This window comes from Abrus precatorius, unplaced genomic scaffold (genome assembly GCF_003935025.1).
Source record: "Abrus precatorius isolate BTA unplaced genomic scaffold, Abrus_2018 Scaffold3, whole genome shotgun sequence".
NCBI classification, from domain to species: Eukaryota; Viridiplantae; Streptophyta; class Magnoliopsida; order Fabales; family Fabaceae; genus Abrus; species Abrus precatorius.
This window is the reverse complement of record NW_020874373.1, coordinates 5145907-5160222: the sequence shown is the minus strand read 5'-3', so window position 1 is coordinate 5160222 and position 14316 is coordinate 5145907. Positions and strand designations below refer to the sequence as shown.

At 32.2% G+C, this 14316-nt stretch overlaps 2 protein-coding genes across 3 annotated transcripts; one reads left to right on the top strand and one right to left on the bottom strand.

The window, feature by feature from the left end:
• Positions 1-1217: 1217 nt before the first annotated feature.
• On the bottom strand, positions 1218-4145 carry LOC113861407 (protein NRT1/ PTR FAMILY 4.6-like). Its single transcript, XM_027494208.1, has 6 exons — positions 4057-4145; positions 3875-3962; positions 3549-3766; positions 2991-3413; positions 2764-2882; positions 1218-2145 (listed from the first exon to the last, which is right to left on the bottom strand). The coding sequence occupies exons 1-6, from the start codon at positions 4057-4059 to the stop codon at positions 1269-1271; spliced, it is 1728 nt and encodes a 575-aa protein (XP_027350009.1). The 5' UTR covers positions 4060-4145; the 3' UTR covers positions 1218-1268.
• Positions 4146-10497: 6352 nt separating this feature from the next.
• Positions 10498-11949, top strand: LOC113863901 (rhicadhesin receptor-like). Of its 2 annotated transcripts, none has more exons than XM_027497679.1 (2): positions 10498-10684; positions 11087-11851. In XM_027497679.1, exons 1-2 carry the CDS (start codon positions 10573-10575, stop codon positions 11650-11652), a joined length of 678 nt encoding a protein of 225 aa, XP_027353480.1. In that variant the 5' UTR covers positions 10498-10572; the 3' UTR covers positions 11653-11851. The 2 variants fall into 2 exon arrangements, with proteins under 2 accessions (XP_027353480.1, XP_027353481.1); XM_027497680.1 differs by having other exon boundaries at positions 10515-10684; positions 11108-11949.
• The last annotated feature ends 2367 nt before the right edge of the window (positions 11950-14316 follow it).

The following is a 14316-nucleotide window of genomic DNA, read 5'->3' as shown; positions in this document are numbered from 1 at the left end:
ATATGCATACCAAATCCTAAACCAAAGTTGTCAATAAAATTTCCGTTTATGTTTGGTGATGGAACCCCTTATAGCCAGTAGTCACTTCGCTATCCTATCACACCAAACATCTATTTTGTGTTTCTTTTTTCTCCTTTTCATGCTCACCATTTTCTTTTACGAAGAGAGCAAAAAACACATCCACATTTTATTCTAAGTCTTTCATAAATAATATTGCATTTTTCTAAGTTAATAACGATAAATAAAAACTATATGTTTACTATATTCTAAAAAATAATAATTGTTTAATTTAAAAGTGTTTAATGATAACCATGTTTATTATATTAATTGATAGAAGGGTATTAGTTTTTCTTTAGTTCATGTTACTTAATTAATGCGCTAAAAATATGAAAAATTATTATCACTATTTTTTACTTAAATAATAATTATTTTTTAAATAAATGAGTTAAAAATTAGAAATACTATTTTCATTTTTTTACATGATTTTCATCTTCTGATATTGTTATCAAATAGAATAGGATATTAATAAAGTATAAATAGTTTATTAAGTTTATATTGTATTAAAGTAAAAAAAGTATTTAATAATTTTCTTAATTTTATATCAAACCTTAAATAATATTTGTTTAAAAATTGATGAAAAACTAGCTTTTTGCTAGTACAAACCTGTGATATCAATATTAGGATGACACTTAGCTCATTATTTATCTACGACTATGTTACCATAAATGATGTTGGATACAAATTGAATAACTTTTTATATGACTAAAATTTAAGTGTTTAATTTTTGTTATCTGTGCAATATTTTGGGCAATAAAAAATAAAAAATATTATAAAAAAATTATAGTATTTAATATTATTATATATTAAATATTATAATTTTTAATAAAATTTAACTATAAATGCTTTTTTATAATGTGAAAAAATAGACATGTTATAAAAATTATTTAAGTATTAACTTTGCTTAGCAACGAATTACAAAAACATTAAACAAGTGAACTAACTTGGCTGAAAAAAGGAACAAGTTGAAAAAGAAAAGCTTTAAACTCTGGAGACAAACAGATGGTAGCAGAGGCAACAATAATAACCATCAATCATACAAGCACGCATGTACCATAACAGATATTTCAATAACTATCTATTTCCAAATCCCAAGCTTAGCATTAGTACATTACATAGCAGCCTCTTATGCTCACTCTATTCAATTCAGTGTTGTCTTGACTCTTGACACTGTGCTTCAATTCCATTCTCTAACTTTGCCAGAGGGTCCTTCACTCACGTGTGTTCCCTTCCCTCACTCTTGTTTTCAGAGACATTTCAGCTAAAGCCTTCAAATCTGGGCTTGAGTTACGCTCTTCAGATTTGTACTTGTACCGTGAGGCCCAATAAAGGTAGTTAAAAAAATTAAGACAACTAAGTGTGGCTAGGAACCAATAGAACAGGTTGAGGTTATTTTGGTTTAAGTCAAACCCATGCAACCAACCTTGTTTACTTGGGGTGATCCTTTTGGTAATTGCATTGATGACATTGACAAAGACAGTACTCAAGAAGTAGCCAAGAGACATTGACAACCATGTGAAAGATGTAGACAGTGATTTCATGCTTGCAGGTGATTCCCTGTAAAAAAATTCCAGTAGTCCTACGAGTGTGAACATATCTGCAATTCCAAATATACCATATTGAAATGAGAGCCAAAATAGACTTATAGGCTTTAAGGGGTCATTCCTCCCCTGATCCCTTCTTTTCACTTCCACAATCCCAGCCACTGCCATTGATATTGCTGAGAGGACTAATCCCACTCCTACCCTTTGAAGTTGTGTGATGCCTGAAGGGTGGTGAGTGATCTTTCTTGCAAATGGCACAAAAAATAACTCATACATAGGAACAAGGACGCTTATGAAAACAAGAGGGATGACGGGAATAGATGGTGCAGGCACTGTAAGAGAACCAAGTTTCAGGTTCATCACATTCCCTTGTTGAACCGAGAATGTTTGAAGCTGAGCCATACAAGTGTTCAGTATAATGGTACTGGCCACTATAGGTAACATCCTGGTTAGGATCTTCACTTCTTCCACTTGTGTCACTGTGCACACCTTCCATGCTTGAGGTTTTGAATTTTCTTGGATAATAGCCGCTTTATCTAGAAACCTGAATGATTGAAAAAACCCCAACTTTTTAACATGCATGTATGTGAAAAAAAGTGTGTCATCAATTATTGTACATGAGGAGGCTATGGTTTAAGCAACAAAATAATAACTAAATATCAGTAAAGAAGAAAATCATTGAGGTAAGCTGAACGTGCTTTTCAAATTTCATCTTCTCACGGTAAAGTAGTAACAAAATAAAAAGCACAGCTATTCCCTATACCTCAGAAAAATAAAAGAAAAGAGAGAACATTGATTGCATCCAGTACTGTTCTTTAAAGACCACTTCCCTAGTTTGTCAGAATACTTTTATTTTGTGTTTAGCAATTTACACACGGCATAGATATTTTTTTCCTTCCACGATCATTCATTCATTCTCCATATCTCTGCTACTCATAAACGTGCAGAGGTTATAGTGGGCCCATAATGCTTGGCTTTACCTTATAGTGGGCCCATAATGCTTGGCTTTACATACTACGACGTACATGAAAAAGAATCATAACATGCCAATTTGCTGGACCCTCTTTAGTTTAATTGTCTTATCATTTGCAGGGAATTATTAGCCTTGATTTGTGTATGCATGTTGTTAAGTATGAAGTGAATTTTCAGCAAGGAGGGTCACCTCATCTGGTTGGTGTGCGCAATCTTCTCAACTGTAGCATCTTTATCACTCAGTTCATATAGTTCTTCATGTGACTGCGGCAGTGACAGCTTTCGATTTTTAAAAGCCACAGCAATAACCTACAGTTCACAAAAAAGGAAATATTTTTCTGATCATTATAAATTGTATATGTGTATGTTTATGTTTAGTACTTATAATGAAGGGAAAAGGCGAGTAGAGACGCATACTTGAGCAATTCTCAAAGTGGGGCTATCTCCTGGAGTTTTGATGCGGTAGAATGGCTTACCAAGAGCAAGGGTCACAAAGCCAATAGAGGAAGCTATGGTTATTATGAAAAAACCCCAATGCCATGCTTTTTGTGTGCTAACCCACACAACACCTGTAACTCCTGTGATTGCTCCCACGGTTGAACTCATCAAAAGCCAATTGAAAAAGCTTGCAAGAGCTTTTGCTTCGGTTAGATCCTTTTCATCAAATTGGTCAGCACCAAATGCTGTCATAGATCCTCTCACCCCTCCCATTCCCAATGCCAACAAGCACAGTGATGTGTAAAACATCATTGCTATGCCACCTTTCACACAGCTTGATTTGCCACAAGCATTTGGGTGTAAGTGGTTGGAAGCAGCTTGAACTGTGAGCATTGCCAAGGCCTATAGGTGTGTGAAATCAGATACATACAAGCTATGAAACTTGAAAAATTTTGAACTAATTCATTTCTCTATTTGGTCAGGTCATTGGGATTTGGAATTTTTCCAAAGATATTTATTTAATTGTTCACCACTTACCAGAACCTCGAGTGATCCGAAAACCAGGCATGTGGTGAATCTGTTTAAGTAGGTATCTGAGATGAAGCCTCCAACAAGGGAAAGCAAGAAAGTTGAACCCATGAAGTTTGTGAGAGTGTTGGCAGAACTGGACAGATCAAAGTGCATCACTCCATAAAAGTATAGGACTAAGCTCACCATGTTTGCCACAAAACCCATGTTGTCCAATGCTGACAAGACTACAATGAAAAAACAAGGAAGAGAAGGGAGAAAAAGGTTAATTGGCTTTTTAGCAAAGCACAGAACAAAGAGAGATTTTTCTTAACTTTTTTTTTTCTTTTGCTTACCAAAAATAAACATGGAAGCCCTGAATCCACCTTTTCTTCTCTTCCATTGGTTGAGGGGCTTGTGTTCTTCTTTTGCATCTTGGTCTGCCTGTACAACAAGATTTGAAACTCATGAACCATGCAGATGGTGAGAAGATAAAGAGAGAGAGAGAAGGGGGGTTGAATTGAATGACTAGGCTTACCATTGTTGAGATGATATTGAGAGTTGTGTTTTAGACAGGAATGGGATGTTCAGGGGAAATGGTATTTCTGAACATATAGCCCAAAAAGGAAGCTTTCGAGAAAAGCTAAAAGCTCAGACAAGGATGGTAAAGAGAGAAACTTTGAGCACAAAATGCACAAAGGGGTCTAGTTTATTATTTCCATGGTCTTAAATTGATTCCCTCTATCCTTCAGTAATTGTCCTCCATGCTACTTATCATGCTCTCTGTCTCTCCTTTTTCAAGGTCTCTTAGCTCACCAGTTTGGCATTTTCAATTTTCAAATCCAAAACAGTAAAGAAAGATTTGGGTTGTATTATTGACACAGCATCATTCATTTGATTGATATATGGAAGCACAATTTACAACTGGTTTAAGGGTGCTAATTGTGGATGCTTAATCAATCAAATATCTTAATCAACCCAACACAGTTGCCCCACTCCACTCGATATATATGCTTGTCTTCGTTGAACAATCCATTGCCAGCATTTATCAATTTCCTAAACCAGAAGCTTTCAGTAAAGGTCATGGGTCAAATTGAAAGGAAAAGACTTTGCTCACGAAATTGGGTAGACTTTTCTCTGCTTGATACATAGCATCATTTCATTAAGTGGTCATATCACAGATCAAATTCTTCAACTATTTACAAACTTTAAAGCTGCATCATACTTACATCACGTGGTTTCCTAATCATTTTGCTCTTAATTATGTTATGTCATAAGGGTAACCTAAAGGATGGTTCTTAATTCAAAGAATTTAGTGAGTTAAGTATGAACTCTTATCTTAATATTGGTAGTTAAAGGTGTCAGCAACCTTGGATAATTAATTATTAATCATCATGATACATAAGAAGGGACTAGGGTTGAAACTTGTCCTTTTGGTTAGACAACTTTGTCAGACGGAAAAGGATCTTATATTTTACTTCCTATGGAAAAAAAGCCACATGTAGCCCAAAATTTCCATGCGTACGAAGGTAACACATAAAGCTACCCATTTCACCAAAGCTGACCTTCCATTCCCCAGGGCAGTAAAAAAAAGTATGAGAAACCAAAATCCTAGGTCAAATATTCAAAGTTCAAACTATGGGTCACATGGTACAGCTCATATGGTGTCCTCAATGTCCTTTAGAGCTAGCTCCATTGTATGATAAAAGTCCATGAATGTCACTTTCCCTCTCTTATCATCCATATATATCACAGAAATTTAAGAGTTTTGCCTTTTGATTTGCCTTTTGATTTGCCTTGTGAATCTCATTCTACTGATAAAATCCATCTTACATTTGAACAGTCTCTTTCAAAATAGCAGTCTAACTTCTAGTATCTCAATCATGCTAAATCTTTTTTGTTTTAAAATCACTATCAACTGAAAACACTTTTTTTAGTGTTCCATCATCCTGTTTGATTGGTGGGTGAAGCAAACAAGTGTTGCAATGGGTATTAGTATCATCCCTTCCCCAAGGAACTTTCACCTTTCAAATGAATGAATCACTTTGAAAGCATGGACAGTAAAAAAAAAAAAAACTGAATATAACTGTACTGTCCTGCACTGGGTACATGTTACTAAGCATGGTAGCTTTCTTCGTCCAGCTAGAGGCCTAATGGCACAGAAACAAAGACATCATAGTAAATGATCCCATCAAGTGGCTGCTTGTCAAAATGAAAATGTCCATGATAATAGTCCAAATTGTGTTCATAAAATTTGAGGGACATATCAAAACACCTGATACTATCAATATCCTGCATCAAAGATAAAGAATAAAAGATATATTGATATCCAATTTTTATATTTTATTTGGCAACCTCAATGAAACTAGAAGCATTAGTGCCAACAAATTGTAAGTTTAAAATTCAATAGGCATCAAGTGACAAAAATTCAGATGGGGAAAGGGAACCGAAATGTCAAATGGTCAAATGGACCACATCCTACTCCTCTAAATGATAGGGTAGGATTGTAGTCAGACACTAATTCTATATATTCGATGAATTAATAAGCCCTGAACTAAAATATAAATGAATTCAGGTTAGTCTACACTTTTGATGGAAGAAAAATTATTAGCTAGCTATAAAGCAAAGGGATTACCCATTGCTCATCCACTGCAGCTATTAATAGAAGAAACAAAGCATTTTATTACCCTGGGGGGACTAATCAAATCAATAATCACTGCTAATAGAAGTTGCTTATGTTCCCTTAAAATTTTGGACCTATCAATTTCAGTCTATATCATGCATCCCTTTGTCGTGGAGCTGAAGTTGTGTAAATGACTAGACTTTCATAGCGACTGTGGATCCTTTCTCTATCAAAAAGACATAATGTTTTAGTCCTTAATTCATAAATGTTCTTTTTTCATAAAGCTTGATTTATAAACCCCACCTTCCATGCCATATGCTTTTCCAATAACAACCATTCTTATCACTTTCCCCACAAACTTATTCAAGCTTTTCCAAAGTGCTTTAGTGATTCAATTCTCTCAATATCTTCTGGGCTTCTTGCTGTCCCTCCACCTCCTTTTAAATCGGTTATCCATTTCCCAACAAATTGTTCCTTCTAAACATACACCGTGTACCAGTTGTTCTCAACCTTTGCACTTTTATTATTATTATTAGTTGGTGCCTTGTGCCTAGTGCCTTAGACACTGTACATACATATTCTATTGCATTCTGGTATGCACGGCAAATTGTTTTCTATTTCTTTGAGCGTGTGCCAGTGGTTTAATGATTAAGAGTAATTTTGCTGAAGATGACAAGTGAATAAGAGAATCTATATTATTTTATGTTAATATAAAGTTAGATTTTGACTTTTGACAAGTGGATAAAAAATAATATATGATAATAATTTAAAATGATTTTTATAATTAGATAAAATACTCTTTAAAGTTATTAATTGAAATCAACCCATATATATTAAAGTATTAATGTAATGCATTAAAAAAAACATTTCATATTAATGTCGCATTAATATCATGCTTGAATTTTTTTTTATTATATTAGGTAATTTAGTCTTAAAAATGTTAAATTCTTAACACTTTTTTATTCATTAATTTTAACATAATATTGTTAGTAGAGTTGTAAAGCAAATTTATTACATTTCAATATTTAAACATTTGAATAAATTTTAAACTTTCAAATATAAAAAATAATATTCAAATATTATAAACCACAATAACACTCTTAATATTGTATTTTATACTATACAAAGTCAACGTATAAATATAACATCATATGAAGTATTGTTTTTAATGTAAACAATAGTTATAAGTTTTTTTTATTAATTATGTGTTTAATTGATGCTATTCCTACACTTTGCTTTAAGAATAATTCATATCAATTTATACATAAATAGTTTTTTTTTTCACAAAAAGTATACTTTTATGCTATATATTTTATTGAATTTAATTTATAATTATATTTTAGTCATTTTAAAAAAATTATAATTAAATTTTATCTTACAATCAACAAGTACTATGCTAGTTCCACTAGCTAATCTCCAGCTATGATACACAGTTCGCAAGGTTTGTATTTAATCCGCACAGGCAACAATTAATTGTTTTATAGGCCATATGTAAACATATTATATAAACTTCCGTGGAGTATTTAACACACCTTAAATTAAAATGGGGTGCCTTTATTCCTTCATTACATTTTAGAAAAATAAATAAACACTAAATTGATCAACAGTTTTTTAAAATAATTGACTCAGTTTCTTTCTTTTGGTCCTCTTAGACAACAGCTGCAAAATCAGTGAGAAGGTGTACGTGTTTGTTGTATCTTCTAGGGCGTGGGGACCTCAGTTGGGACCATTACTCTTTTTGGGCTCTCGTCTTATTGCAATCTGTACAAGTTTTATGTTACCTCTAATTTGCCTCATTTTTCATCACAATTATGACCCACCCAAGTTCTGATGGATTGTAATGGACTCTGCCCAAATCAATTTCCACCAATTATATGTTAGCCCAAGTCAATTTTTCAGAAAAATGTCAACCTCAAATTTTAAAATTAAAAATAATCAATTAAAAGTACTAAATTTTTATTAAGAAAGAAATTATTAATTATTTTGAGAATATGAAAATGTAATAAATATTATATTTTTAAATAAAATTTTATTATTTAATAATTTTTTTTATTAATGATGCTTTTTTGAGATTTTTTTTCGGGTCTTGAATGCCTTTTCGAGATTCAATAAATGTGTGTTGCACCGGTCGGAGGCACAATCTCCTGCGCTAGTGGGCCAAAATCCGAGAGCCCTAAACCATGTTGATGTGAAGATAAAGTGGATCCTAACTTGTTTTGGACTTGCACCTGCATTTTACCGGTGTATTTTTTCTAATTGGGCCTGTTCGGGCCCAACCACTTATAATGTAGTTGGTCTTAAAATAATAAATTTTAATTAATAATGAGAAGTGTAGTACAAAGAGTATATTAAAGTGCGTGGCTAGCATGAGTGCTATATCCTATTCACATATTTATGACATTACCCTAAGAAAAAGAAAGATTGAATTACAGATGTGCTTGTTTTAACTTAAAAAGGTGACTTTGTTATACAATTGCTTTTAAGTTACAACGTACTTTTAACCACGAAAATAGAAGTTACTTTTTTTACTCCTAAAATAAAATACTAAAAAGAGTTGTTTTATTTTTTTTTGTTTATTCATAAAACTTACATAATGATTACAGCTTTTTAAAATACTCAACCAACGAAAACATGATAAAGTCTATATTTACTCCTTTTCTTATAAGCTACATGTCTTTTTCATTATTTTGCAATCCACGTCTTACAAGTTTATATATTAAACCAGACTAATTTTTTACTTTAATTGATTATTCAATCAAATGAGATTTTTAATTTTCTTAATTATTTAAAATAATAATTATTTTATAATTAATATTAAACATAACAAGATTTTCATTGCTGAATCTCAAATATATTTACATTCACGTTTTTAACACTTTTCTATTATATTATTTATTTTACTCTCTCTGACAACTATTGTTTAATTTAGTGTGTCGGTGCAAAAAAGGAAACTTGAAAATGCTTAGGAATTCTCCGGTGTGTTTACTTTTGTTATATCTAATACTACAATTAAGGGATTGGATCAGAAACCATTACTTTGAACAATGCGTGTTATTTGGTGAGGATGGCGACGAGGGATTGGTTCCTCTACTTGACTTGACATGGTCACCGTTCGTACCTTCTAGCTTCTCATGAGGAAAGCAATGATGTAAGCTTCACGAGTAGTCCCTTGTTTAATTAAGTTTCAAGGCCAAAGAAACCGAGTAATAAATGTAACACCAATATAATAATATTGTGTTGTTTCTTGTCCATCCCAAAACAAAGGAATTTCTATATATGACCATATCTATATATAAACTTACCCACAACCAAATAAAATAAAATCTTCAAAGCAATTGTATGTTATTCAATCCCTTGTCCAATTGGTGTGTTGATGCCTTGATCATTTGAAGCATTGCAACAATGGTATGAGGAAAAAGCCAAGGAATGATGCTAGCAATTAAAAGAGAAGGAAGAGACAAATAGTCATATAATTAGAGGAGTAGGTTTGAATTTGGAGGATGGCTTGGTGTCTCTGTCTCCCCTTAGCAAAGACTTATGTAGTTCCACGTCCCCACAAACACCTAACATCCATGTGTCACTCTTCTCTATGCATGCAAGAGATCACAGATTATTTTATTTGAGGGACAAAACCCAAACACCAATAGTCATATGGGGAAGTTGGCACGGCATTTTAGCCTGTTTATCAACTCTTTGTGCTTTAAGACAGCCTAAGATTCTATGCTTTTTGGATAAGATTTCAATATTAAAAACGATTGAAGTGGTCGGATATGTATGAAATCAAATTAAAAATAAACAAAGGACCTCTAAACTCAACATTTTTGCAAGAATATCCGCATGAAGACAAATCACATATGATAAAACCTTATGGTTGGTAGTAGATCAAGCTCATACCGTAGAAGACACGAACTAAATAAACACAAGGAATAGTCATAAGCAGTAATATGACCATTAGATTTAATTTAAAGTCCATGCCTTCAGAATTATAATTTGGAATTTTAGAAGCGAACTGATCTAGATGAAACCGCGAACTTGGAACATTAAACGAGGTCTTACTACAAATATAGTCGTAAATTAATCCAATAAACAATGGTGTGGGCCAGGTTATTGGTTGATGAAGGGCCCAATCGAATTGGCTTGGGCCTGGGATCACCCCAATAACTTTTCTTCTAAGTTCACACAAGAAATAACAAGTTGACCAAAACAACACAAGAAGTAACAAGTAGGCATATTGACCAAAAACAAGTAAGCATGTTGCATGCTTTTAAGCCTTAATAATTTACACGCGCGGCATTTATTCAACCAATAGTAGATTCCTGTGTCTCTCTTCTAAGTCTTCCTCTCTATCTGTCCATTGTTATAAATACCCAAAACCCCCCATCACTTCATCACAACTCATCCAAAAAATTCAAACAATTCATATTGCCAATTATGAAGCTTGAAGGCTCGCTTCTACTCTTGACTCTTGCTTTGGTGTTAACCACCCCCGCTGCATCAGATCCTGATCCTCTTCAAGACATCTGTGTGGCAGACCCTGCCTCAGGTACTACTCTTACATCACACCAATCTCTTTTCCTTTCATATTCTTTTCTATATAGATGAAGAGGATGCATAGTATAGTTTCATGCATACAGCAAGTAAGCTGGAAAAAAGTATACCCTTTTTTTTCCCTTACTTTTCCTCAAAATCATTAGATTTGATCCTTTTTATTTCATTATTTTCTATTAGATCAACCACCTACTTATTTTGCTTTTTAATAGCTCTAAAGTTTAATCATATACCCGATAGTACCCCACCATGTAATTAACTTTTCTCTGTATGGCTATAATTGAGCACCAAATAAACAGTCTTTTTCAATTAAATTAAATTACTAGCAAATCTAGAAATAATTGCATATTGTTGTAGCATGATTGGCAAATTAAACTTTTCTTGATGTAATTAAAAGATAATTGGTTGGTGGTAACAGGGGTTAAAGTGAATGGATTCACCTGCAAGGATGCTGCCAAGGTAACTCCGTCTGATTTCTTCTCAGACATATTAGCCAAACCGGGTGCCACAAACACCACCTATGGTTCCATAGTGACAGGAGCCAACGTTGAGAAAATCCCAGGATTGAACACACTTGGAGTGTCTTTGTCACGCATTGACTATGCCCCAGGAGGGTTGAACCCACCTCACACACACCCACGTGCCACAGAAATAGTGTTTGTGCTTGAAGGGCAACTAGATGTTGGGTTCATAACCACAGCCAATGTGTTCATATCAAAGACCATCTACAAGGGTGAGATATTTGTGTTCCCAAAAGGCTTAGTTCACTTCCAAAAGAACAATGCAAAGGAACCTGCTTCAGTCATTGCTGCCTTCAACAGCCAATTACCAGGGACACAATCCATTGCTCTCACCTTGTTTACTTCCAATCCACCTGTTCCAGACAATGTGTTGGGCCAGGCTTTTCAAGTGAGTACCAAGGAGGTTGAGAAAATCAAGTCTAGGCTTGCACCCAAGAAGTAGTTGGATGTTTATGTTGGTGTCATGTCCTTGTCTCGTTCTTTTGTCATTTCTTGTCACTTTTCAATTCATGCTTGTTTGAAACTCATAAAGGAATTTATTAGAATTATTGGAGCAAATGGGGCATATTCATTCCTTTGATAATTGAAATTTGAAAGGTTCTTGCATGCTTGTTTGCTATTTTATTAATAAAATGGGCTATCAGTGGATCTTTCCAGTGTTGACTTCTTAATAGTAGTTCTTCATACCTTGCATATTGTTCTCCTGTGGAATTGTGAATGAATGTTAAAAGTTAATGCCCATTTCCCTCTCTTTGATTACTTTCATTTCCTTGCCTTGATAATTACTGTCTGCCATCTATTTAAGCTCAACGAATTTGAAATTACAGAGGATTCTACTATGACCCAAACGTATACAGTGTTAGGATAATTAGTAAAATACCTAATAATTAATTATAAAATATTGTTATTAAGAAAAATCTTATATAATTTTATATTTTCAGTAGATGTAATGTACTATTCATTTATTTTATAATTTATAGAAGAAACGTATTATTTATCGTTATTTGTTTTAATTTTTATAAAAATTTAAAAGGTCAAGAAAATGGAAGTAAAAAAAATATTAATAAAGTTAATAAAAGTAAACTTAACAAGTAGTGAATTAACAAAATTAAAACATAAAAATTTAGAGAAAAAATCACGTGACATTAATTGTGGTGAATAATTTTTATTAGCATATATAAATATGGAGTTGTGTAACTATAATAAAAGCTCTTAATGAATTCAGGATATATACCAAGATCTAGACACATGACATGTTATTTTAGAAAAGTTGTTAATGTGGCATGAATAGATTCATAGTACATCATTGTTAAATGATAATAAAGACTATTTAAAAAGTATATTTTTTAAGATTAAAATTAATCATGAACTAATTTTTTTTTAAAACTAAAATAAAGTGCCACACAGCCGCATGGGAAGGTGAATTTCTTTGTTAATGTACTGTTTAATTTATTGTTAAGATCCCTTATTGCTTTCACTTCTCCAATCATCTTTGAAAAGGTTACAAAGCTGCTAACCTAAGTATGGGCAAATTTTAATTATATACTATAAGGTCATAATTTATAAACTGACCTTCCACATCCATCTGAAAGGTGCAAATTAAAAAATAATCTAACTCAGACTACCAACCAAGATTCGTCAGGCATATTCCTTCATGGGAAAACATTTTAACCCCATAGCTTTTCTCCAAATGAAATTCCAATTTACACAAAAATTAAAAAGGAGTAAAAAAAAATTATTCGTTGCTATAGTCAAGAGCCCATTATAATGTCTTTCTTATGAATATTATATAGATATGTAAGTATAATTTTTATTTTGTTATAGAGAATGTTAAAATAACATGAAACTATGACCCAGTTTAACTTAATTTTTAGTTTATGAAGAACTTTTAATTATAAAATCCACGCCTTTAAGACTTATCTTAACTAGTCAATAAGATTGAATGTACTAGTTAAGAAAACTGAGCTAAGGCTCTAGAAAATTGACGATGCATGTCATATGACGATGCTGGGTAAGTAAGAGTCAATTTTAGTACAGCAAAACATATTGACTATGGAAAACTTTTAAAAGAAGTAATGTTTCAGCATAAATAATTTGACCAGTGTATTGGCTGAGAAGATAATAAATGAGACAGATCTTACCGTAATTTTAACTACTATTATTCCTTGACATTTTTATATTTATTAATCATTGATGCCAATTGAATAGGGTTAACTACAGTTGGAGAAGAACATACTTTTGTTTTTTTTGTATTAGATGATGAAGCTCTAGCAATGCCAGGTTAAAATAATTAATGTGTGAGGTGACCAAGTAGTCATGTTCCCATCTGGTCCTTCTCTGCAATACATGCTGTGGTAAATTAAATTGCAACAGACGAAAAGAGTTTGACCCATTTCATGAAATTTACATCACTTGACAGTTGACATACCCTATAGAAGTATTAGAGAACAGTCATCATCAACTTTCCAAGAGTAATAGTATGACAAATAAATTTAAAATTTTGAAAATCATATTCAAATTGAGATTAACTAAACTTGAGTTTATCTAAATAAATAATTTTTTTGTAATTGATATAATGTGTCAATATTCCAAATTTTAATTGCCAAACATGACGAGCCTCAAAGAATCGAAGTCCAAATGGAACAGCAAAGCCATAATGGCGAGGGAGAAAAATTGTATGCTTTCCATTTCAAATTGTCTATTATTTAATTGTAATACTTGTATCTTAAGAGATTTTAATTACACTAAGTATTATGGTAAAAAATTAATTAAAATATTCTTATTAAAAGAGTTAAAACATAGTTATAAAATAATTAAGCATTTAACTAAAATACTATAAAATGAGGGTATTTTAAGAAAAACCAAAATCCAATGCTTTCTTAAATTTTTGAAATGATAAATATTTTAAAACAAATCGAAATTCTTAAAACTTTCTTTCTTTCTTATAGCACTAAAAAAGAAGAAAATCAAAACTCTTGAAGTCACATAATTTGATATGAATGAAGTATAGTTTATGATATTTTCTGTTCTAAAACCATAAGTTAATGAAATAAAAGTATAAAAAATTTAAAAATTATATTTGTTAATTTTTTTAAAAAAAATTATT

Excerpts from the sequence above, each read along its gene's own strand:
- LOC113861407 (XM_027494208.1), bottom strand. Across the intron at positions 3,414-3,548 it reads TCGGATCACTCGAGGTTCTG|GCCTTGGCAATGCTCACAGT; the intron begins GTAAGTGGTGAA and ends ACACACCTATAG. Across the intron at positions 2,883-2,990 it reads CCACTTTGAGAATTGCTCAA|GTTATTGCTGTGGCTTTTAA; the intron begins GTATGCGTCTCT and ends TGTGAACTGTAG.
- LOC113863901 (XM_027497679.1), top strand. The coding sequence starts at position 10,573 with ATGAAGCTTGAAGGCTCGCTTCTACTCTTGACTCTTGCTTTGGTGTTA. Across the intron at positions 10,685-11,086 it reads TGTGGCAGACCCTGCCTCAG|ATAATTGGTTGGTGGTAACA; the intron begins GTACTACTCTTA and ends TGTAATTAAAAG.